Source organism: Chenopodium quinoa, unplaced genomic scaffold (genome assembly GCF_001683475.1).
Source record: "Chenopodium quinoa cultivar QQ74 unplaced genomic scaffold, ASM168347v1, whole genome shotgun sequence".
In the NCBI taxonomy this organism is placed as follows: Eukaryota; Viridiplantae; Streptophyta; class Magnoliopsida; order Caryophyllales; family Amaranthaceae; genus Chenopodium; species Chenopodium quinoa.
In genome coordinates, this window is record NW_018744290.1 from 1,544,186 (window position 1) to 1,570,670 (window position 26,485).

Consider the following 26,485-nt stretch of genomic DNA (forward strand, 5'->3'; position numbering starts at 1 on the left):
CATATATACGAGTATCCTATTGAAAATATATATATATATATATAATTTTACCCTTCTTCAAAAAAAAAAAAAATACAAATTTACCCTTAGATATCCTCTATTATTAACTCATTTATCACTAGGTTTAACCAAAATGCATGCAAATTATCAGAATCTCTTTTTCAATCCTATTGATTTGAGAACAGTAATAATTTATTTCTTTACACTCAATTCATAATTCATAGAAATGTAATAGCAAACTCGTAAGAATTATAATAGGTCCATGCATAATAGAATTGAAAAGTAACTAACTACCATGTCCTAAAACATTGATAAAGCACAATTTTAGCTAGTATATATGATTTTTTCAAAAGCTAGCATATGCCACTTTTAATGCATCATTGACATTTTTTAGTGTAAGATCAAAGACCAAAAATCGAGTAAAAAAATGGACAAGTACATCCAATGAAGAATGAGCAAACTCTTGCTCCTTTTTACTTTTACTTCCCCTAGGCCCCACCTACATTATAATCATAAGTTGGGTAATAAAAACAGAATGATTTTACTTTTTACCGTAAAATTAAACTCCCATTATTATTTAGAATTAGTTGTTATATTATCCCGAAAAATTGCTAAGATTGTTTTACCATATAGAAGTATGATCTGGAGCCAATGTCACATCTTACTTACCAATAACATATACGCCAACCAATCAATAATCATTTTGTCTAAGGGATAAACATGACTTGAACAAATACATCTTACTTTTTGGGTCCAATTTAGGTTGCAAAAGTTATTGTTGGATGAAAATGAGCCTTTAAAGCTAAAGAGCTTATCAAAGATTTGACTGATCAAAGGTATGTAAATAATTAGCTTAATCAAGAACATCTAACTATTGTCTACTTTGTTCAAAAAAAAAAAAAAATTATTGTCTACTTACTGTGACTAAGGCCAAATTAAATTAATTTAATTAAATCTTTTTATCTTTTACCCTTTTTTAATCATGAAATGAATAACTTTGATCCAACCTTAATCCTAAATTTTATTTTATTTATTTATTATTATTTTTTTTTACACCAGTATTTGTAAGGTAGGGAATATTAGCTAGGGAAAGTTAAGAGAATCCTCACCTTCAAAATACCCTCACTTGATAGATTCGAACTCATATTTTAAGGATCTGAGGTAAAAGCGTAACTAAATTAATCAAACCTTGCTTAATACCTCTTTATATATATCTTGTTTGGTTGTCAACAAACTCGGATAATTTTGTCATTAAAAACTAATTAAGTACTTACTTAATTAGGAAAATTGCATATAATCTAATCTTAATAAACTTTGTAGGTGAGATTGTGAAAGGAATGAAAGAAAATGGTAGCTAATTATTTGTTCAGTTAAGCAAGGTTAGAAATGACAAACAAACCAAACCAAACTAAACCACTGATAATTTAATCTCATAATTATGATTAATCTTCAAGTCTTAACTCTCAAGTCTAAACAGTGAACTTCATTTTCTTAGGATTAGGTCCTAATCAAAGATCATAAATAGGAAAACGTTACACTTGGCATTAGCTTGATAACTATGATGGCAGCCTTGCACCCATTTCTCCTACTTTATATTATATTAATTTTCTTCTACTAACACAAACAGTAAAATTGGGTTATAGTTCCTGTGTAAAAGACTAACAGTTATGTAAATGTATTAGTTCATTTATACATTCTTATTTATTTTGTTGTATAGGTAATTATTGTAGCAATATAATCCAATAAAAGAAAGTATGTGAGAGATCAAAGTGTGAAAGAGAATCATATTGATCATAGATTTCTTTACGGATTTGACTAATTGGATAATGGAAAATATATGTAGTTTTGAAATAATGTAAATTTGAGTAGCTTTAACAAGTGCAGATATAATATAACAATAGGATACGACTTTAGTATAAACCAAAAGTAAGTGAATCGTTATTAAATAAACGAATTTAGCGAAAAATAGAAATGTGATCATGAAATAGAGGGAGTATGATAAAAACCGCCAACATTATACTTGTTTCTAAATTATTAATTCTTGGTACGACATGTAAAAAAAAAAAAAAAAAAAAAAAAAAGAGAAAAAAGGATATTATAATAGGAGTAGAAAGGATACATAAAAAGTAAGCAAAGGTAGGAGAAGAGGATAATACATGAAGACGTGAGAGCGTATAAAAAGTTGTATTGAAAGCAAAGCAAAACCAACCGAAAGCCAATTGTGTGTCACTTCATTCACTCCCATGCATGCTTCAATTCTTAGCTTACTTGCTTAAGTTTCATGCAAGTTTCATGCTCCTTATAATCTTATACAAGTATTATTCTCTAAAGTATGGTCAAGTGAGTCCATGAACTTTAAACTAATGACTAGTGAAATAAGAAGTATAGTTTTTCTTTTCTTTTAATTTTGTTTACAGAAATTATGTTTAATTTTATTTACAAATTTCAATCACAAATCGTGTTGGTAAAACAGAAAATGAACCTCATAATAATATAAGTTTATAGGTTTACTATGTAATTTTCTAATGTGACTACTTGTAAAGACCTTATCAATAGGTAGGTGGCAACAACTTCTAAACAAAAGGAAAAAAAAAGAAAAAAAGATAGATGGCAATAAGAAGACAATTTAAGTTATTTTAAACCACTGTTTTTAGATTTTATTCAAGAATAGTACTGATGGTGCATTTTGTTCACTTGTTTGAAATTATTTGATCTAATCTAAATTGAAATAGACTTATTGTACTTGTAAGAAATTGAACTTAGCTAGTTTTTATTAACCTTTATCTGAAATTATCAAAATCAAAAGTAATTTTCCTAAACTATCATATCTAAACTAATCCAAAGATAGATTATTGACCAAAGAGTCATGCTATTAATATGTTTCTTAAGAGTATGCGTAAATTTTAAGGGAAAGGGGTAGGAGAATTATTTTATAAGATATGGGATATAAAATTAAAAAGGTTAAGTTATTGACCGGAAGGGAAAGGTAAAAGATGATACTCGCAATAATTTACATTATATTATTAATGGAGTATTTTCTTTGTGCTACAATAATTGTAGCTAGGTTAGAACCCGTGCGATGCACGATTTATATAAAATCTATTTTTATAATTTGTATATTTTTTTAAAAAATGGATAAATATTTTTAGATTTTTATCAAAATTATGATATAATACTTGTTCAACGTCGCCTAATACATATTTCAATGTAGGAGTCTATTATTAGTGTGCTACTTAAAATCATTTCATTTTTTAAGGATAAATTGATAGGTTGTAGTTGCAATGTAGAAGTTTCTAATATTCAAATTTCAAAATTATTAAATATGATAGCTCCAAAAAAAATAAAGAAAAAAGAAAAAAATAAAGAAGATAAAAAGACATCATCCTTGCATTTAGGCGGGAAATTTTTTATTATGAGAGTGACATGTGGATGGTAATGACGTCAGCAACGTTTTGTTTTAGTAATAGTTAATAGATATGTAGACTTTTAATATTTCAAGAGTAATTTTGATCATGTATGTTACTAATATAACAAGAAATAACTGTTAAATGTGAAATTAAAGGTTTTAATAATGTAAAGGGTTATTGAAACTATTTTAAAAATCTTTGGTTGGAGAGCATCAAGGCAGTGCATTTTGGTGCATGAATGCACATATGATCACATGGATAACAAGCTAGAAAGCGGTGTTGGGGTTGCAAGAAATGATATTGGCCATCTCAAATAAATTTAATTAGTCTCAAACAAGAGATAACCATTTATTCACTCACGACTTAAAATGACATAGATATAAACTATATCCAATCTAAAATTTTAGACACCTTTCTCTTTAAAATTAAGTTACTAATTTCTAAATATACATATACAATTGTGCTATAATAAGTCATCCACACAACTTTTGGTAATTACAAACAACTTAAGTGCATCACTATAAACAAGGATTCACTACTAGAGGGAAACATTTTCAAGTCCTAAGATTACGAATAGCTATAGTTTCTCGGATTTAGGAAGTTTTTTCTAGAAGGAAATCCGATTCAGGTGATTTTATGCACTGGCATGGTATCTTTCATATATACATACGAAACCATTATAATTAAACATGGGTGGCTATAGTCGTATAAGGATACATTAGCATTTTAATTTTAAGAAAAGTAAATGTAAAGAAAGTTATTCATACTGTTATGTTATGTTATATATATATATATATATATATATATATATATATATATATATATATATATATATATATAATATATATATATATATATATATATATATATATATATATATATATATATATATATAAGATTTAATTTTCTTAGCGCATCATGTAGGATTATAAATTTTAGTTGAACCCAATTAAATAAGAGATTATTAATTTCATTTAGAATTAATTAATTCAAATGCTATATAAGCAAAATTGGCGAATGAGATTTTTAAATTTAAATTAATTAAATATAAAATATTATCTTTTGATATTTAAAAATTTATCTAAATATATAACAAATTTTAGCACATAAATACAAAAAAAAATAGTTTTATAAAATTCAAACAAACCGTGCATTGCACGGGTTTCATCTAGTTAGTCATAATTAAAATTGAAATGACCATTATTTAGGCTTTATTTTGGCACTCTACATCAGGGAAAACAAGTTTAAATAAAATTTTTTGTTGTGAAAAGTAATTAAAATGAATGAATAAAGCTAGATTATACGCACCCATAAAATGAAGGTTTAATATTGCAGCAAATGTTTTGTAATTGAACCCAGTAACCTTTAAATCTTTTAAATGGAATGATAGTGCCCAGGCCACCAATTTAGAAGAATCTAAGGTATTCCCTTTCTTTAAAAATTATAAATAAATAACTAAATTAAAAATCTCTTCATTAAGGGTTAGTGTAAAGATGAAGTTGACTCTAGTTAAATTTTTAAAATTATCTAATTGTAGAAGTTGACTACATATATTAACAATTTAACATCAATCAAATCTAAGCAAATTTATAGATTTGGACTTCCCTTTCACAATATTAATACTCTTGTCAAATTCTATACGGAGTATCTAGGTAAGGAAGTATTTCATTCATCAACTTAGAGAATGTGTACTACTATACTCTCTGTGTTTTTATTGTATTGTATTTTATTTTATTTATTTTAATTTTTTGGATGGGATAGTATTGATGACCAATTCATCACCTCGACATTATTGCTTTATTAAAAATTATCTATAAATTGTCTTTTGTCACATAATTTTTTTAGAAATGTAGTACTACTAGTCTAGTATACGTATGTAGTTTATAGACGTTCAATAAGTTTTAGATTTGAGTATACATACACGAGTAATTAATCTCGTAAGTGTTATAAGTCTTATCACAAGCTTGTATTCCTTTTTTTTTTTTCATTATTCAAAGAATCTTTTTGTTTGAGGATTTTAGTGGGTAGATAAAAAGTAACTATCATGATCATAATATAAAGTAATCTTATAAAAAAATTATACAGTATTAATTTTAAACATATAAAAAAGTATGGACATTTGAAAAAAAAAAATGAACAAATAAGTTGAAATATTAACAAGTATTATGAGCAACTTAATGTGTAATAAAGTATGAATTATATGTTGTGGTAATTTAAAGTGCACAAATAATAAGTTTGCAAAATAAGAAGATTTAAAAAACATAAAGATAAAATGGACGATAAAACGGTTCAAAAAAATAAACGAGGATCAAATATTAATAAATATTATTGAGATAATTTTTATGAATAATATTTGGACAATTCTACCCTTTAAAATATTTATTTACTTATGTCCCCTTATGTTAATTGTTTTTTTAACTTTTAAAAATAGTTTGCGAACATTTATACTTCTTATAATATTTGTTTATTTATTTTCTCTCATGAATGATACCAATGACTAAATTGGTGACATAAAGTCAAATCGAAAAAGCTCACCGAAAGCTATAATGCGTGCATCGCACGTGTTAACTGTCCTAATATAGTTAAAATAATGTATTTTGGTAATGAAAAAAAAAATAGTGGATAAGGAATATACCCCCCCGCCACCCACAAGTCACAAAAAAAAAGGCAAATATTTGATGAAATGATATGAATGATAAAAGTTGTTTGTTTGCAAAATGGAAGGAAAAGAGGTCCCCTTTTTTCCCATAGTATTTGAGCCTCTAGTTTTATAAGAGCCTCTAGTTTCCCTACGTAATAATAAAATTCTTGGGAATGCTTACGGCCTACCCCAGATATTTTTTAGTCAGAATCTTATGTTATAAAACGAATTCTAATGGATAACATCGAATATTATTTCTGATAATTTGTTGAACACTTGTACTTGATTATGATTTTTTATAAATTAATGTACTCGTATGTAATTTTTTTTGGTGCACCAGATCATACCGTGTAGTAGTGGTTATCCGAGTTATTTTGTTAGGGGTTACTTGAGTTATTTAGTCAGGAGTTATTTGAGTTACTCGGTTAGGGTTTACTTGAGGAGTTCGGGCAGGGGTTACTCGAGGGGTTCACTCGGTCAAGGATTACTCGAGGTTGGTCAAGGGTTACTCGAGAGGTTACTCGGTCAGGAATTACTCGAGTTACCCGGTCATGGGTTACTCGAGTTACTCGATTAGGAGTTATTTAAGGAGTTCGGTCAGGGGTTACTCGAGTAATTCGGTCAGGGGGTACTTAAGGAGTTCGGTCAGGGGTTACTTGAAGGTTCAGTCAAGGGTTACTTGAGGGGTTACTCGATCAGGGGTTACTCGAGGGGTTCGGTCATGGATTACTCGAGGGATCACTCGGTCAGAGGTTACTTGAGGGGTTACTCGATCAGGAGTAACTCAAGTAACCCCTGACCGAGTAATTTGAGTAACCCCGGCAACTCAAGTACGTAATCCTTGACCGAGTAACTCGAGTAACTCGAGTAATCCCTGACCGAGAAACTCGAGTAACCCCTGACCGAGTAACTCGAGTAACCCTTGCCGTACGATATAGCAGGCCGCATACAAAAAATTGTGATAGTATAAATGTATTTTATTTTCGATCTACTCATTTTTGGATCATATGATATGGCTAATAAGTTGTTTTAGATTAGTATACAAATAAGGTCAAATATCATTTGGGGTTATATATATAAATATTATCTCTATCTTATACCATAAGGAAGCTTTATTATACTAATAATATGCACATTACATTGTACTGGGAAAATGCCAAAATTTGCGAATAGTGTGGTAGGGGATCCAAACCATACATAGATCACTCATCAACCATTGATATACGATAATAGATACGATAATTAATGTGAAATTTCATAAAAGGAAAAATTCATCGCATTATAATAGTAAAATTGAGCAATACATTTATGATAACATATACCATAACAAAGATCCTATAAACATAACATTCTCTTCTTTGTAGAAATAACTACTTCCATATCCTAGATCAACTAGTAACAAAACTTAGCTTGATAAACATCCTAGATCTAACAACTAGGGATCTAAGCATAGCTACAATATCGTTTCCAATTTTCTCATAGGCAAATAGGAAAAAATTGAGAAGTTGAAAAATACAACAGTGTAAAACTAAGTACATATTTAGACAATCTACAAACACACGTGTTAGCTACATGAACCACCTCTTAAACTAGGTCTTTGAGTTTACGGGCCAATCTATGCAGATTCTTGAGTGACAACTAAACTAAATATTATTCTTTATTTCAGATTTTTTTTCTAATAAAATAAAAGACTACTATATCGGACTTACAGTCTTAACATTAACATAAGAATACTTCATTCGTAGCTCAATTAGATTTGTTTTATATGTTGTTATATAATATATTGATCTTAAAAAGTAGCTCAATTATTGATGGGATTGTATCCATCTTGCTCATTCTTTAGATTATTGTTTAGAATAGCTCGATCTTTGTACAAGCATTATTTGATTACTTGACTTATGCAAAAGGGCTTTGAGACAGTAAATAAACTGTTAGATATAGGGTCTCAATTATTGATCTTATGCAAAGGGCTTTGATCACTACATCAATGCTATTAACTTATCGAAAAATGACTATTTACAAAATTCTATCCACCATAATCTATTAATAATAAAACTCTAGCTACTAAAAAAATGTGTACATCAGACAATAGTGACAATCTGATAAATAAAGAAACATCACTTTATTCATGTGTCTCACTCTTTAATATACATGTACCAATATTCTTACAAAACTAATGAATCATAACAATCCCAAAAAAAAAAAATTGGACACCCACAACACTCTTCTTACTAGCAACAATTGATGCTCAAGTTGGAAAATTGATTGGACAATTCTGACCCCCCACCTCCCATCCCCCTTCTCACCCCTTTCATCTTTGTCACATTTTGTGGGTCCCACTTCTCTAATCTCGAATTATTACTATAATTATAATTATTATTACTATTACTCTCTTCATTCCAGTTTAATCTTTCTACTTTGACTTTATATGTCTTTCGAAAAGATTGTGAATAGGAAGAACAGAATGAGACAGATGGATGATTATAACTGGTGGAATTTGAGAGTTTCCATTTGGATAGCACGTAAGTGGGCCTTCTCCAAGGAGGGATGTGGAGGCCCCTCTCCTTAAGGGATTCTTGAGCAGCTGAGCAAAGGAGAGAAATTATCCTGTTTAATTGGTCCTCATTTCCTACAAATATTATTGGAAGTATGCTAGTGAGTTGTGTGTAGCTTTGAGTTGGCCTTGCTACTTCAAATTGAGACTTGAAATCAATGTCCACTATTAGTTTTTGTGACCTTCCCTTTGCATCATCTTCCTTAACTACTTCAATATATTCATAGTTTCCTGTTATTTTATAGAAAAGGAAAAAGTTTCAATAAAAATGTAGAATGAAACTTAAATCATACAACATAGATGATTTGTAAAGGTATGTAAATTGTCAAATTTTAGGAACTAAAGTAAAATCACATCATATCATTGATTACTAAACTAATGGGCATTATTAAATGTACTCAAACCATGAAAGGTCTTTTTTTTTTTTTTTTTTTAGTGGCACGCATATGGTAATTGATGGAAAAAGTTATCTTACTAAACAAATGGAAGAGTAACTATTATGTTTTGAGAAAATATGGTATATATCAATATATGAAGTTATAATAATTCTTATATAAACTCATATGCAAGTATTTCCTAGTGCATTTAAGGGCGTAGATTTTAATAATATGTTGTCGCAATTTAGGTGCATCATAGAGGTTTTATAATGAGCAAATACCAAAAGACCTCATTAAATCTTTTAAGAAAAGATAGATCAATATAATCTTTGGGTATGGATAGAATGATCTATTATTGGACTATCAAAATTTTCCATATTTCAAAACTTAACAAAATACAAAATTTAACTAAAATTATTAGAAGCAATCAAAATATTTCCTTTTTCGCTAATAAATCAACAACGACGTCACAACGCAGAAACACTTAATTACGTGTAATTAGAAAGAGATGAGTGATAAAGTAAGTTAATTACCACAAGGACATGAAGGGGTAGTGACCCAAGAAGTGTGACAAAGTGAAGCACAAATACCCTCCAACTTAAGACACTTCACAACCCATTTCTTTACTCGACTTGTTTTCTCTATATCTATTTTGTTCTTCATAAGCCTCTCTACTCTTTCAAGGATATGTCTCTCTTCTCCTGTCTTCTTCCTTAGAATCTCCTAATATGATCCAACAAATAAAAAAAATCATAAATATAATAATAAAGAAAAAGCGTGTAACAAAACTAATTCTTTCATATCTAAATATTCTTCCTTAGACAAGCACCGTTAAAGTAAGGATAATATTTAGAGACGGAGTGAGTACTGATATACAAGTATATCTACGTAAATGACTTACTTGAAGTGTGAAGAATCTTGTAGAGTGAAGAAAATGTGCATGATTATTGATAGTAGGAGGATCATAAAAGTTGTGAGATGATGAAGTTTGTGAGTCGGATGATTCAATGAAATCATGAACCATTTCTAAGAGCTTCTCTTCTTCTAAACTACCCATTTTTCTTAGGAAATTATGATAAATTTCTTACTTTAATTTGTAGTATAATTATTATAATTGTTTCATACAAATAATTTGGTGGGTATTTGTAGGGAGAGATGGGGTGATGGTGGGAAGTGTGGAGAGCTAAGCTATAATTACGGTCAAGTGGTGATAGATGAGGTCATTGTGGGGAATTTTGCGGAATATCCTTTGGTTTTTTTAAAATTAAATAAATATTAAAACAGTCACTAATCTTTGGAGAAAGTAAAGTTGGATTTTATTATTTGGGATAAACCTTATTTATTCCTTGGGATCAATTTATTATTCCACATATATATAGATGTCATCCATAATCCAAATATATATTGATTTTATCCATAAATCCATAATTCACATATATATATTGAAATTAGTTAAGTGTTTTTTGTTTAGCCTCATTATTATAGGAAGTGTTACGTTATTATTACACAATTATGCCTAGGTGGATTGAAGAGCGCATATATTTAATTTATGGATTGGATGTCATTTATATTAGCTATAATAGCTAAGTATGTAAGGAATTAAGAGCTAGAATTTAAAATTTGTAATCAAATATCATTTATATCATTACAATGTGGCTATCTACACGTCAAGAGTATTTATTTTTAGTTTTGGAAAAGTGGTTTTGGTTAATTTGGAAGATTAACTAAGAGATTGGAGGGCACTTCTTAGACATTCAAGATGTAATTCAGATGATAAAATATAGTAATCCAAGCTCTTTAATTAACAAAATATTTGAGTACAAGTAATGACAATTAACAAACACTAGATGTTTTTTTTAGGGAACAAATACTAGATGTTGAATGAAGTTTTTATTATACTTCATACTTATTACTGAGTAGTTGAAAAGTTACACAACTATTATTTTTTTTTACCAAAATACCCTTAATAGAAATATTACTCTCTCACGATTGAATTTGTTTTTATATTAAAATAAATTAATGGGTTTTCATTTATTCACAAAAATATGTTGCGAGTATAAATGCACTTGTAATAAAAATCTCATCACTTCTAATTTTAATAATCTCTATGTTAAAACTAGTAGGCAATTACTATACTTCGTATGTCAATAGTATCTACGTCAAGAATTCGAGATAACTGAATCCGAGTGGAAGGAGTGCATTGCATTAAACTTGCTAGCTTCATCGTCGGCTTTTACATTGAAAACGAAACATCATTTTTTTCATGATATAGTTTTGTATTCCACAGAAGACATGACTTCAATGTCTATCCCAAACTTTGGAGCCAAAAGAAGAGTGCAATGTACAAAAAAATCTATGGTTTACAACTTTACATACTAAGCAAAAAAACAAAAAAAAAACACAAAAAAAATAAACATTTCCTTAGAAAAATCAGAATTAATGAGCCCCTTTAATCAGTTCAGTTGCAAACAAACTTGTCGTGCAAATTGAATTCGTACATAGCATTTTAAGTTTTCAACCCACTTGGTCCGTCCTTTTTATTTTTGTGTCTTTGGATTTTTCTTCTTGTTTGGTCTTAATTTTCTCTTTTTTGTTCTTCATTTTTTTTTATGCAAAAAATCTTGACAATGTTACCTAGGAATCTAGGATAACTCAATAAATTTTGGTGGATCATAAAAAGAAATTAAAATAAAAAATAAAAAATAATTTAAACACTAAAGATAAATAGAAAATACCCCTTTATTTATTATAAATTGTCCCGCTTTAACTTTTTATTATTAACCTGATTTATTTTGACAACATAATTCAACTATATTTATACATAAATAATGTTAATGGGTGAAAATGTCAAAGTATTTTTCTTAATGTACATTTTTAAAGTATCAACTTTTGTAATTTTAACTAATGTACTATAAAAATTAATGATCAAAGTTAAACTAAGTTAATTAAAAATTTTCAACATAAAAATTTAAAAGTTAAAAAAGAAAGGTTTTTAACCTTTTTTCTCCTTTTATCAAAAGCAGCCAATGAGAGAGTATGTGACTATGTACTTATAAAAGTTGTAATAAGATTGGACTAAGTGTTTGAAAAAAGTTTCCGAATGGTTAAACCACTCAGATTGACATTATTATGCTTTGATCACCATAATTTATTAGGCATAAAGCAAAGTTCATTAAAGTAGGTGGGTTCTCTATATTGGGCTGATTAAGGCCCAACCCAAACTCTCGCACAATTTTCTCGGCTTACGGGCTCAGACCCGGATCCAATCTAAATGGTACATACTGTAGCTTTTGCAAGTCCTAGACTCTAGTGTAATGAATGGGATAGGTGCGTGCAGTGTTTGCACAAGGCAAGAAAGGTCAAGCACTCAAGCACAATTCGCGAACAATGCATGCGCCATTCATGACCCTTTAACGAAGTCATGAAGTTGCCATGGATAGATCCTAAAACCTTAAAGCTAGCTTTCAATATTTTCAATTAGAACTCAGGAGACACTCCCAAGATCTGCAATGTGTTGAAAACCAGACTACTAGACACCCTTTAAAGACAGACACATAAACAGTGAATGCCAACTAGCTAAGTTGGTACATTCTTGGGGTGTGGAAATGGAATTGAATCCAGTCTACATCAATAGTTCAATACCATAGTGTGGCCTCTTATGCACCAAAAACTAGACACATATGCATGGACATATATAAGTAAATTATCTGGATGTGCTAATTACAGCAGGAAGATACAGTAAGCGAAGATAATACTATGAAAATGCATCCAAGAAATTAAAAAATAAAGAGAAAAATGATATTAGAATGAAAAATGAATCATTTTCATTTTTTCCTGTGGTCCGAAATCAGGATGGTCATTAAAATTGAGTTCCAGCCAGAGACCATCCATCATAATCAGAATCCTATAAAAAAAATATAAAAAAAAAAAAAAAACAATTTGCTGCTCTATAGTTTTCTAGTCCACATTGTGGACCTCTAAAATACCCTAGAAAATCTAATAAATTTGGCTGGATAAATTTCTTTCACTAAAAAATAGAGAAGGGGAGCAAAAGAAGCTTGCTAAGAGAATAAAAAAAATGTTTGGCTGTGCATCAATGATAACCTGAAGATTATTTACCATCAAATGGAGCCGGTGAACCTACAGGGATGTCTCTGTATTCCAAATTAGACGATAGCCTCTGTGCAGGAGTCTTCAGAATTCAAATAAAATGATGAGTCGGATACTCATGCTCATACCCATTGTAATCATAGTACAGCCTCTCTCCCTTGGCAATGTCACGGGTGACAACTAGAAGGACACAGCATTCACCATTGACGTCATACCTCACACATTTAAGATTCTGTTTCTTCTTACTTTCCCTGCATTAAAAAAGCACTCCAGTGAACCTCTTTATTTAATATGAAAATGCAGTCCTAAAATTCCTTTTCTCGAATTCGTTTGGACAAAGACATTGACTAATGGTAGAGCAAAAGAAGGAAAACATAGGGCTTACGGTGTATGGTTATTGATGCCGCTGATGAACCGAGCAATATTTCCACGCTGGTCAGGACAAATAACCAGACTCTTAGATGGATCAGTCGCGAGAAGAAGGGTCATCAAACTATCACAGTCATCTCGCTCCCGATTTTTTATAAAATCCACATCTCCAGCATATTCCGCTAAGACTGTCATATCCTTGATCGGGGCATCAGCCTGAACAGTGTACCTGCATCCACATTTCATAATAAGGCAAAATCAAGCTTCAAACCAAGAACAATGAAAGAATATGTGGCTCAAGATCAAGTACCCTTCACACGAGTCATAAACTACCAATAGAGGTGGGCATTCGCCTCTTCTGAGCATAGCTCTGCACTGTTTTACTGTCTCATAATCCTCTTTGGACAGTACCTATAACAAAACAAAACACAATAAACAAAAGCAAAATGATAAATCAGCGTGCCAAGTTTCCTATGAATCTTTTTAATTAATAAGGATCTGATCAGTTTCAGTAAGGGAGTAAAGAAATAAATTGAATGACTTCGTATTAATTATTTTGTGGGAAGGAGGGAGTTTTTCAGTTGATCGTAATGAATGATAGGTGGCAAAAATGAGCTCGCACCTGCATTCCTCCATCTTCTAATATTGCCCGATTAGCAGATCTTGGAGCCATCCCAGGCAAGTAGGTCAAATCGTTGCTGAACTCCATTTTTAATGCAGTCAAAGCTCTAGCTAGAGAACCCATCTGTTCCAACCTTTGAGCTGGATCATCAGTTGGAACATATGGCAGCAGTCTCCTCTTTTTCTTCTTATAGCAAACCAATGTGCCAGGGCGTCTTCGACGCTTCTTGGTATCTGAGAAACAAATTGATACTTCAGTCTAGGAGAGCATATATCTGATATAATATCAGGTAGTAAAATCAATCCACGAGATACAGATCTTATAGAGATAATATGCATAAGACATGCCTTATTAGAAGTTTGTTCACACTTGCTTGCCTTATACGTCACAAACTTTTTAAATGTTCACGCAGAAATACAAGTTGTCAAAAACATTAATTCAAGATATAGACTTTCAAATCTTTATCAGCTAAAACACTAACTCTGTAACAGAGAAAGCCATGATGAATAAATCCAATCCTATCAACCCGAAGCTATCAGACTCTGTCAATCACACCACAACTGAGAGTTCAGCAAGTTCTCAATATTAGTTCTTACGTGCAGATCAAATACCACATGCTTTTGTATTACAATAACAAAAGGATCATTCCAGTTATGCTTAATAAACACTAACCCAAAAGGAATACAATATTGTAGGAATTTATCCTCAACTCAATAGTTTATTAAAGGACAGGAGTAGGAAAAAAAAAGGTCTTATCTTTGACACATTTAGGCTAAGCTAAATGTAGTGTACATCAGGGATTGAAACAAAACCCAGTCAAACCTTAATCCACGATGTGTGCCTGGCTAATTGGATCCTAAGCACTAAAGCAGCAAAGGAATCTCCCAAGGTGAGGCTCCAAGTCTCCAACTGAGTTTGAAAAGGCTATTCACAGTCTACCCTCATAGTCATATAATTACTTAATAATATAATCCCCAGAAATTGCCACTAGAGAACGTACTAACATTAATGCTAGGGAATTCACTATTAATGAGAGGATATGCTTTCATAATAAGCACTATATGCGGTGCTGAGAGCCTTTCTTGCAATTTGAAAACCATAATACGACAAAGATACGTATTAATAGGAAATACAAATGCTAATTACACTTCACACCAGTAGCCTATTCTTCAACAAGGATATGCATATAATATTACGTTTTCAGTTCGACAAAAGATTATGTCCCCTATAAAAACAATTTTTACCAATTTTGCCTTTTACTCTATCTATTTATATCAAGAGTCTTCATAAAGAGAGTGAGTAGGCATATCTAGTCTGGCATATCAATAACTGAAAATGGTCTATGCTTCTATATGACAATGCAGCTAAACTGAAGAATCTTTTGCCAGATGCAATTGACAAATAGAAATTTATTCTTTTATTTTTGCAATACATAAACTAAAAGAGCCAAGAATCAGGTCACACACTTTCCCGGGTTGACCATCTCTTATGCAAACTTAACATGGACAGAATGCCAAAAAGCATCTAACTGCAGTAATTGGTTCCAGAGTAAGAGCAGTGCAACCCACTTTTAATTAGAAGCATGCTGGATGAGAATTTACTGTGAAATATCCACAGTACAGAAATATCAACACCAGCAATAGCCAAACTATGGTTCTACAAAGTTTCGTTGATTTGATTACATAACATGCAGCTGACAAGAGAATTCTAGTAGTTTGGTAGTCTTATAATAGAGGCAATAGAGCACATGCAGAGCATTTACGAGAAAAATGCATGAGTATAATGCCACAGGTTGTCTCTCCCCCAACCAAACAGAGTGGAGGCCATAGGGTCCCCAAGTATTTCCTATTAAGCTTATGTAGAGGAGCAAGCCAATTTGTAGGAAATTCTAGAAGTGCTGGAGCACAAAACAAAAAAACTCTATAGAGTACTTGGTTACTAAGCTTGCAAATTGGGCTAGAATGGTTCTTAGGCATAGGAGTCCAAGATATATGCATAGGACAATTGAAAAGAGGCTAGTTTGTTGACAGTGTGTGCTTCTAGGGCAGGATTATAGATATCTCATGTATTTACTTCTGTAGTTATCCATATATCTCCGTAATTGCCTAGAAAGTTCTAGGGTTTTAGGTAAGATTTGTGGTTAGGGATTATCCACAAAGGCACAAACTACAAATGTGTGTTGTATAGTGCCAAGTAGAAATTATTTTGGCCACATCTCAAGGAGGTTGGAATGTAGTATAGGGGTTCAGATCTTATAAATAGGCACAAGAGATTCATACAAAGAATTGGAGAGATCGTTCTAAAACGAGTATAGATCCTAGTTATAGGACTAGTTACATTGATTAAGTAGGTCAAGTTGATTATACTTTGATGTCAAAAGTATGAATTAATACAAAGGGTAACATATTGTAAAATAGCAATGTAATTAACATCTTATGAGAGAATGAGGGTGAGAAAAATGGTTTAAGGTAGCCCATAGACCCTATACAATTCACAAAAAACACACAACTACGACATTTTAGATTCCATAAACATACACTAAAAAATATGGAAACAAATTACGTGCCACAATATATACATACAATTTACCTCTCAATGATGTTAATTTGTTCTAATCATTGACATTAAAAGATCTAAAATCAGGTTTATTAGAAAACACAACCTTATATGAAATATAAAACATGGCTCCTAATTCTATAAATAACGTACAATCGTACATACATTTAATGCAATTATAATTATAAGTAATTAAAGGTAGAAGAAAACAAATCAAGTTTAATTGAAATGATATTGCTCTTTCTCGTTCACTCCTTTTTGTCTCCCTCCAGCGTACAATCTCTTCATTAAATTTTATTGGATTATCTCATGATGCTATATATGATTTTTCTCTCGTCAAGTTAAAATCGTATCTGGAGTGGTCAAATTGAGACATAAATGATATACAATAATATTAGGATGACTACCATACTTTTTTCAAAATTGATTTAAAAAACTTATTCTTTTATCATATGTAAATTTTTAATTTACTTAGTTACCTAATTTATATTTAATCATTAACCCCTCTTATTCTCAATTTTGGCAACAAATTCATTGATTATCTAAAACTCCTGGTAATCACATTCATTTGATACTTAAAGATTAGTAAAAAAAATTACGTGTTAATCTCATTATTCAATTGATGGATTATACTTTATTTGGAAAATTGCACTAGATTTTTTTAAAATATAACGCATCTTTCAAAATCATTCTCACATGCAAACATGTTTTTTTAATTACACAAATCAACATTTCTCACTTTAAAATTAGGGTTCCACTTCAATCAACTAAAAGTCTTTAAAAAAATGTAAACAATTTCAATTCAAGTTTATTACAAGACACATTATTCAAAAGAATCCAAAGAAAAATTTGTTAAATCTGAATGCTTTCATCTTGATTGTTTTCTTAAACTACATCCTTGTTTTCATAAGTTTATCGAATTAATTCTTTGCATATAGCTTTTATGTATTTATCAAACTCTTAGATAAAGTTCAATACTTTCATTTTAATCTGATACTCCAAACAACTTTCTCATTATTTAATCTACCATTATCATCTCTTTGAATCAAAATTAAACAAAAATCTATCTCTTTTTTTTTTTTTTTTTTTTTTTTTTTTTTTTTTTGTTAAATGAAATCTTCTAAATTCTACGACTAATAATTTTATAGATTTATAATTTAGTAATACTCATCCTTGATATTATGTGCAACTTTATATGTTGACCTTAATCACAATTCATGATAAATTGACAATCAATATAAAAATAATAGCTACATTTCAAAAAATAAAACTTTTTTTCTTTTTGAAATATAATATTCAATAAAGAAAACAAACTACATCCATTTGTAAGAGTGTATACACAACCAAATAAAACACAAAAATTGAACACTCATTAGTCATTACCTTGAGAAGAAGTAAATTGATACTTCACTCCCTTACTCTTCTGAATTCTAAAAAAGTCTATAATCTTCCTCTGCGACAAACCTATACAAAAATTATGTTTTTTATCAAATAAATTTTTTTTAAAAAAAAATACCAAATAAAATTATCAAAATTTATACATGCATGATACATAAAAATAAAAACCCAAAAAAGTAAAAAATTCAAAATTTATTTTCCAATAATAAAAAAGAAAAATTGAGGTTCAAAGAGGTTCCCTACTTCTTACTCGAGGCTGGCCGGAGCAAGACGAGCAAAGCCAGGATCCGATTGGGACCCGAGTAACGATGGGTCGGACACAATTCATATGAAAGCCTTTGTCACATTTGTCACATAACAAGAGCTCCATTTCACCATCACCGGAGCCACATTCCTCGCATTTTACATCCGAATAATCTTCTTTTTCTACTACTGCATACTTTGCTTTTGCATAAATCTCCGCCATTGTTTTGTATTTTCGTTCTTTCTTTGTCGTCTCCGATGATGAGCTCGCCGGAGATGGTGCCGCCGTCCGATGAACCGATCCATTGATCGGAAGTTGCTTCTGGGTTAGGCTAAAAGGTGCCATTTTCAACTGGGTTTGTGTTTTATTTTGGTTTAATGGGGTGGAAATTATGTGGGTCGGGTGATTTTGACCCGGAATTTTGGGTGGATTTTCAGAAAATTGAGGTGGTGGGAGGTGGGGTTTTGGTGGTGGCGGTGGTGGTGGAGCTCATGATTGTAAGAAATTGCATTGTAATTGTGAAAAAATTGGGGGAAAAAAATGAAATTAATGAAGAAAAAAATTGTATTGAAAAATGAAAATGGTTTAATTTTGTTTTTGTTGGCGATGGAATAGGAGGAGAGGAAAAGGTTTTTTTGTTAATTTTTTTGGGGTTTTATTTTACTTTTTCTAGTAAGTTTGAAAGTATTTTTCTTTGTATTATTTTTATTGTATAGAGTTTTTAGCCGTTGAATACATGTTAGGTTTATACAAGGGGGTGAAAGAAAATGAGAAAATTACTCACACTAATTGAGCTTTTATGTATGAAAAGTTCTTGGGAAGGTACTTGGTGATTGGCATGGGTATTTGGATAGCAAAGTGTGAAATAGAAGAATTTTGGATCTTGCTCATATAATTAATGGTCCATTATCAGGTTGATTTTTTTTCTTTTTTATGTTATATGGGATAAAGGATAGAGGAACGATTAGAATGAATACGAATGTAGACAAGTTGGCTAAAGCGGGAAAGAGATCAAGTGAGATAGATGGAGAATGGAAAGACAAGTTGAGTTGAAACGTTCATGAGAGCATTGAATGGTTGCTCAAATTACATGATATGTGGCGTTTTATGCATAAAATGAGACTATAATCAGGCAAGTTTTAATCTAAATTGTCTTCTTGTGAAGTTTCAAAAGTCGTAACTAATGTAAAGAACACGGAGTATAATGTTAAATTCAATGAGGAAATCCATGAATAAATCCGCAAAATGAATTTGTGTTTTATGATTGTAACCGTAACGTGTGGGATATAGCATTATTCTTTATTAATAAGGCAATTATATATTATACTCCGTATCTAAATCAGATTACTCTTATATAATGTTATTTATAAAATCTCATATTTTATCGCATTCCTAATAATTTTACAAGTGAATAAAAAGGTACGAGTAAAAGAAAAAACGATTTGAAAAAAACTTTGATTTAATTTACATTAAAGGAAGAGTATCATAATCAAAGTTACTCCAATTAAAAGGTCACATGATAAGCTACGAGATTAATTGTTAAAAGTTACTCAATTATGAAATCTAGTCGCATATATTAATCAATTTTAACAACGGTAATAAATTACATAAATTTCCTTAGGTTTTAAAAGTTTAAAACCAAGTGAGGAAACCTAACTTTATCACATTCAATGATACACCTATGTCTTGATTCGTAGTTTTAGTTTGAAAGTGGACAATTATAAACTACGGAGTATTTATTTCATCTAATTTAATGAATTTTTTAATTCATTACGAGTATTAACTTGTACTCCGTACGTTATAATACACCATAATTACTCTATCCATAATCTCTCATATACGTAGTATAAGATATATTCAACCAAGCTAAACTTCTTATGATTAGCTTTTACTTTTTGTTCCCATCTCAGAATTCCTTTTAATTTACTTTCTAATTTTAATGATTCGGGTGATGATCATGGTAAGCATGTAAATAATTGAAGCCTCCGGTGCTAAATTTGGTAATAGATCAAGCAAATTCTTGAGTACAAATACCTATCCTTTCCAAGATTATTTCCTCCAATCCTATTATGATATTTAGAACACATTACTACTATACCTATTACCTTTGCTTAACAAATAACAATCCCATATTACTGTGTACATACGTCTAATGAAATACGATGTATATGTACTATGTATATATTTCTATAAAGGTGAGATACTATAGTGTTAAAATCGAGAAGCCAAAATCTTTTAATGAGGTTTATGAGAATATTGGTGATCATGTTTTACTTTTTATGTCTCACAAGTCACAATAAATTTATTAGCCAATGACCATTTTTGGGTGATAGAAAACATCATGATCACCAATGACCGTAACATAAGTTCTTATATTTTGTACAAGTACATGTTAAGTCCGTCTTATATTGTATGAAATGCTAATACATTTACAAATTTAATACTCTCTATTCAAATCAAGTTATAATCATTATTCTGAAACTTCACAATATAAATGTTCTTGTCGTCAATATATAAGCATTTTTAATGATGACTATTCAAAACATATATATAATATGGTTTGACGAGCAATTGTTATAATATATAATTAAATGATGTATATTGATTGCGAATTCAGGGTGTATATTAAGAATATTTTTTCCAAGTTATAGTACCACAAGAAGATGGCTTGAATTTGAGACTCAATTTATCGACTTGCCCTATTGTCTTTTTACTTTCTATATAAACTGCGTTGTAGTCCTTCATTAGTAGAAACTTTTAATTGTGGATTATCTAAATTTGATTTAGGTATAAAATATTACCTATAGTATAGAATACTTTATTTGTTAGTTTTTAAGTTGATCTCAAATGGATAAGTTAATACTAGCTGATGTTAGTAAATCATTGCGATGAAAATGAATATATATCCCAAATCATACCATTAGTAGTTGAAGTCATAAACTAAATATCTTCAACGAACTAATTTCATAGAACTTGACGAAATTGAATTTTAAGACTAATCTAAGTAGTATTTGTTTCTTGAATTTTGACCACCTGTCTTTGACCCTCAAATTTTGATTAAATTGACCAAAATTTTATATTTGAGCTTGTACTTTTCTGAAGTTACATCTATAAACCGGAATTTATTTCTTAATTTCAAACCTTGTAAAAGTAATTCTTTTTCTCACATGTCGACAAGGAGGAGTACCTCATTTCTTATGTAAGGTGAAACTAATTGTGAAGTATAGAGTACTTGAGCTTAGTTTAAAATTCATTGATCAATACTAAGGCGTTTATATTTTATTATGTAACTGTATTTCTTATTTTACTAGGATAATAAAACACCAAGTGTTTTAGCAATGAATCCATTATTTTGGTTGCTTTGTAAAGATAAAGACTTGATTCAATAATGAATTGCTTGTACTTATAAAATGTAAGAAGTTGGAAAAGGAAGGTTAGTATATTAGCTTGTTGTGAAATTTTAGTTAAATGACAAATTTATTCCAAAATAATTAAAACTTACACTCTTATACTCAGCTAAATTTATCACCTTATTTTAGTATAAACTACGTAATTTTCATTTAATCAAACCAACCAATACAACAAAATATTTTTTTTTTTTTTTTTTTTTTTTTTTTGATTGAGTGAGAAAAGCTAGGTTAGCCCCTTTGATTGGGGATACCGAAAGCATCCTTTTGGATGATAAGGGAGAGGGAAGGCGCAAAATTATTAAAGGACCAAAGTAAATTTTCATGGTGGTGCCCCTTCTTTGCCATGTAGTTCGCCGCCATATTTGTCTCCCTGCAACAATGGTGAATGGAGTGAGAATCAAGTGTGTTCAAAGCTACCTCCGTGTCACATATGATGTTGTAGATCTCCCATAAGATTTGCCACGTCCTCTTGATGGCGTTTATGACTGCCAGATTATCGCCTTTTATAATCAGATTACGAATGCCTAGGAATTTAGATCCCTCTAAGCTTTCTCTTAGGCCCATTGCTTCCGCTTGGAGAATTGAAGTGCCGGGGTGGAGAGCCTTTGCCCCCGCAAGAATAAGATTCCCATTATGATCTCTAATTACAAAGCCAAAAGCAGAGCTATTTTCGCCTATTTTTGAGCCATCAAAATTTAACTTGTGGAAATTTCTTGGAGGGGGGAACCAAGCTCTTTGAGTTGTATTTTGACAATTTTATTTGCCCGGGACTTAGAAGATCTATGGGGGTTGTCTTCATCGCATATTTCAATATTTTGACTATTGAACCAATCATTAGTGAAGTTCTTGATTAGAATGCAGGTTTGTACTACATTGAAAGACTCATTTCTAAAAATTATTGAATTTCTAATGTACCAAATAAACCACCATGCTATATAAAAATTTTGTGTCGTCTCTAATGGGTTTGCTGCTCTTATATTCTGAATAGAATTGATAAATGATGTCCCCATAAATTTAGACGGGTTAGTCCATTTGCCTATCTTGGTAAGGTAGCTGAAGATGTCTTCTGCAAATGGACATTTAAAGAAAAGATGGTCTACATTTTCTGTGTGATGATTACAGAATTGACAATGAAGAGGAACTGTGAAATTGCTTCTAAATAATCTCTCTCTTGTAGGAAGTCCATCATTGCAAATTTTCCAAATGAAGTTTTTAATCTTTGGAGGGAGATTAGTTTTCCAAATCCGTTCGTATGAAACTTTTGCATTTAAAGATGGGTCATAGATAAGAGCTAAATAAGCTGCAAATTTTCCACTAGAAGTATATCCCCAGAATACTTTATCTTCTAGATTGTTAGAAGGGATATAGCCATAGGTATTTCGGGGGAGGATTTGGTTTAATTTAGTAGTATTCCATTGCTTGTGTTATGTGAAATAGGCACACACTTTCTCTGTTAAAAGACTGTGTGGAACATTATGAGTAAAATTAATTTATTATTACCATTTCCTACTTGTCATCTTAGGCCTTGTTTAAAAAGGGATCTTAATTTCATAAGGTTACTCCATTGCCAAGAGCAATTAGCAGCTGGTTCATAATCAAATAAAGATTTGTCTTTTAGGTATTTCTTCATTATGAGTTTAACCCATACATTGTTTGGTTCCGTTAATATCCTCCAAAAAAGCTTCATCTGCATAACTGAATTATTAACCTCTGCCTTTCTAAATCCTAGTCCACCCAAGTTTTTCGGTTTACATATTTTATCCCAACTAATGAGGTTTGGTGATTTTGAATCCAGAATAAATTTCTATACATCTTATCTAGCTCAATATTTATGGACTTCGGAAGGGTAAAGCTTTGCATTTGATAATTAGCCTTTGCTGCTAAATTTGCTTGAATTAGCGTAGTACGACCTGTTTGGGAAATAGAGTTTGCTTTCCACTTTGAGAGTTGATTTTTTGTTTCATATACTAAATCCATAAAAGTGCTTTTAGACATTCTTTTATCAATTAATGGACATCCTAGATATTTACCCAAATAATTAGTATTGTCCATTTCGAGTATTTCACTTAACATTTGTATTTCATCGTTGGTCACATTCTTTGTACATTGAAATGCTGATTTATTAAAATTAATTAGTTTTCTTGACATTAAGCAATACTTATCAAGAATGTCTTTTATGAGAGTACAATTTTCGTTACTTGCTTTAGCAAAAATCATAGTATCATCAGCAAAAGTAAGGAAAGGGATTCTAAATCCTGACCTACTAGGAGATATGCCCAAGTATTTATTTTTTTGATTTTTGCTACATTGTAGTTTTCTGGCAAGGAATTCTGCACAGATAATAAATAAATATGGGAATAGTGGATCTCCTTGTCTTATACCTCTTGATGGGTGAAATTTATCCGTTGGACAACCGTTTACTAATACAGAGAAGGAGACAGTTTTAATACACTCTTTGATCCACTTAATCCAAGTATGACAAAAACCCATTTTCTCCAAGGTTGTGAATAGGTAGCTCCACTCTATTCTATCGTATGCCTTTTCCATTGCTAGCTTAATTGCTATCTATCCTGATTTTCCTGTTTTGTTCTTAAAGGAGTGAAATATTTCATGTGCTATTAATATATTGTCTTGTATTATTCTTTCAGGGGTGAATTCTCCTTGTAGAGGATGAATTAATTTCACGAGAACAATTTTAAGTCTATTTACTAGGATTTTTGCTATTATTTTATAGAGGGTGGAGCATAAGCTTATGAGTCTTAAGTGATTTGTTTGTTCGGGATTATCTATTTTTGGGATTAATGCTAGAAAAGTGTGGTTAATTTCTCTTAAGATTTTTTCTGAATGAAAAAAGGCTTTGATAGCCCTTGTGACTGAATTACCGCCCAATTTCCAGTATTTTTGAAAGAAAAAAGTTGGGAACCCATTTGGTCCCGGAGCTTTGTCGGGGTCCATCTCGAAGACCGCTTCATAAATTAAGCACACTATCAACCAATACAACTAGTGAACCAACCATACACTAATGTAATGAAAAATAGATACTAAACAATAATAATTGTAGCTAAATCAAGAATCTACCACAACTAAACATCTATATACGGATTTAAACCCCGCAACCTTAAAGTTGAAAGGTACAATCCTAACAAGTAGACCAAACTTAGTTTGGTGTGCGTTAAACAAATATCTTGAGGAAACAAATACAAAGTAGTCAATTATACGAAGTAGGACGGACGAATGTACAAGTACTCCGTAATACAATTAATAATAATAAAATAATACGAAAAACCTCGTGTGTTGACTATTCCACATATTGACTTCTCTCTTTCCTCAGCCCTTCCCATATAACTCAACAAACAAATTTAATATCACTACTCATAAATTTAATTGCCGCCCAACCAATCTTCCCCTTTTTTTTTTTTTTCCCAAAATCACCGAATTTTATTTTCAACCCAGAAATCCAACCAATACTAACGAAAAAACCAACCATTTATAATTTCATTTCCATTCCAAAAAAACAAAATTAAAAAAAAAAAAAAACCACTCATTCACTTCCCCTGTTTTTGCCCATTTTCCGGCGAGATGAACCCGCCGCCGCAACCACCGCCGAAGAAGGCGAGGAGAGAGAATCAGATCCAGATCCAAGGCCCACGGCCCAGCCCACTTAGAATCCACAACAATTCTCAGAAAATCAAGAAACCTCCGATTGTACCCAAACCCGCTTCTCAAGCTCCAGACCCGGTTACCGGAAACCAACCCGTAATTATCTACTCGGTTTCCCCAAAACTCATCTTCGTAGAAGCTTCAAATTTCCGATCAATAGTTCAACATCTCACCGGAAGAGAATCAACGGCGTCGGAAACCACTTTTCCCGGCGAAGTCCCTGTTTCTCCGGCGGCGAGATTTGCAGCGATTGAAAGAAGTAGTCCGAGTGAGAGGGAGAGGAGAGAGAGAAGAGGTGAAAATGATAATGATATGATGAAGATGATGATGGGAGGAGAGAGAAATGATGGGGTTGAAACATTGGATATGGGTCAATTTCCGGGGATTTTATCGCCGGCGCCGGGGAATTTGCCCGGGATTTCGGCTGCGATGTTTTCGCCGATTGCCGCGGCGGAGAATCAAGCATGGTTTGGTGTGAATGAATTGTTGATGAGTCCATTTATGAGTAATATGAGCTTCATGCCAAGTCCTTCAGCTCTGTTTTTGTCTAATGCTCCTATTGTTTCTCCTTCTCCTTCTTCCTTTGGTGAGCTCTTCAACAACTTTGACTAAATTTTAGTGTAACTTTTAATTTTTTTGGTAGGTTTATTATTTTATTGGGTGATATTTGAATGGTGTACATTAGTTGTAGACTTGGAAAATTAGAAGTAAGTCTTTGTGGTAGCAGTATAAATGTATTCCACTGGTCGAGGACAATGATATAAACAGGATTTTGTCGTAGTAGATAAAAATAAAATGGGTTTCAAACAAGACTGTGCTGGTTAGGGAATAGGGAGTATAACTGTATAAGTTAGTTGGAAATTGGCATCCACAACTCCACAAGCTTAGTCTTGCTGAAGAGGGAGAAAATAAGTTGGGCAAAAATTTTCCCATTTTTTTTAATGAATATTTAACTTATATTGGGAGGAGAAATTAGAAGGGTTTGTACATTGTATTAATTTGTATTATTGGTAATATGATTTGATTCAAGATTATATATTTTAAAGTGTATATATATCTATCACTATTTCATTCATTCATAATTTACAGAAGATTTATAGTGTATATATGTATCACTTTCATTCATAATATTCAATT

General features: G+C 31.1%; 3 protein-coding genes across 3 annotated transcripts; 1 reads left to right on the plus strand and 2 right to left on the minus strand.

Annotated features, from left to right (window-relative positions):
• Positions 1-8,148: 8,148 nt before the first annotated feature.
• On the minus strand, positions 8,149-10,199 carry LOC110695181. The gene is made up of 3 exons (XM_021872400.1): positions 9,881-10,199; positions 9,513-9,702; positions 8,149-8,833 (listed from the first exon to the last, which is right to left on the minus strand). The coding sequence occupies exons 1-3, from the start codon at positions 10,034-10,036 to the stop codon at positions 8,280-8,282; spliced, it is 900 nt and encodes a 299-aa protein (XP_021728092.1). The 5' UTR covers positions 10,037-10,199; the 3' UTR covers positions 8,149-8,279.
• A 2,581-nt stretch (positions 10,200-12,780) lies between these two features.
• Positions 12,781-19,631, minus strand: LOC110695182 (probable Histone-lysine N-methyltransferase ATXR5). Its single transcript, XM_021872401.1, has 6 exons — positions 18,278-19,631; positions 18,020-18,100; positions 14,081-14,313; positions 13,769-13,869; positions 13,475-13,687; positions 12,781-13,340 (listed from the first exon to the last, which is right to left on the minus strand). The coding sequence occupies exons 1-6, from the start codon at positions 18,621-18,623 to the stop codon at positions 13,181-13,183; spliced, it is 1,134 nt and encodes a 377-aa protein (XP_021728093.1). The 5' UTR covers positions 18,624-19,631; the 3' UTR covers positions 12,781-13,180.
• A 5,268-nt stretch (positions 19,632-24,899) lies between these two features.
• Positions 24,900-26,158, plus strand: LOC110695183 (protein MKS1-like). Its single transcript, XM_021872402.1, has one exon. It carries the CDS (start codon positions 25,268-25,270, stop codon positions 25,958-25,960), a length of 693 nt encoding a protein of 230 aa, XP_021728094.1. The 5' UTR covers positions 24,900-25,267; the 3' UTR covers positions 25,961-26,158.
• The last annotated feature ends 327 nt before the right edge of the window (positions 26,159-26,485 follow it).

Coding starts and splice junctions, on each gene's coding strand:
- LOC110695181 (XM_021872400.1), bottom strand. CDS start 10,036: ATGGGTAGTTTAGAAGAAGAGAAGCTCTTAGAAATGGTTCATGATTTC. Junction 9,703..9,880: donor CAAGATTCTTCACACTTCAA/GTAAGTCATTTA, acceptor GGATCATATTAG/GAGATTCTAAGGAAGAAGAC. Junction 8,834..9,512: donor TACCCCTTCATGTCCTTGTG/GTAATTAACTTA, acceptor ATAAAATAACAG/GAAACTATGAATATATTGAA.
- LOC110695182 (XM_021872401.1), bottom strand. CDS start 18,623: ATGGCACCTTTTAGCCTAACCCAGAAGCAACTTCCGATCAATGGATCG. Junction 18,101..18,277: donor CGGCCAGCCTCGAGTAAGAA/GTAGGGAACCTC, acceptor ATTTTTGTATAG/GTTTGTCGCAGAGGAAGATT. Junction 13,688..13,768: donor GTTTATGACTCGTGTGAAGG/GTACTTGATCTT, acceptor ATGTGGATGCAG/GTACACTGTTCAGGCTGATG.
- LOC110695183 (XM_021872402.1), top strand. CDS start 25,268: ATGAACCCGCCGCCGCAACCACCGCCGAAGAAGGCGAGGAGAGAGAAT.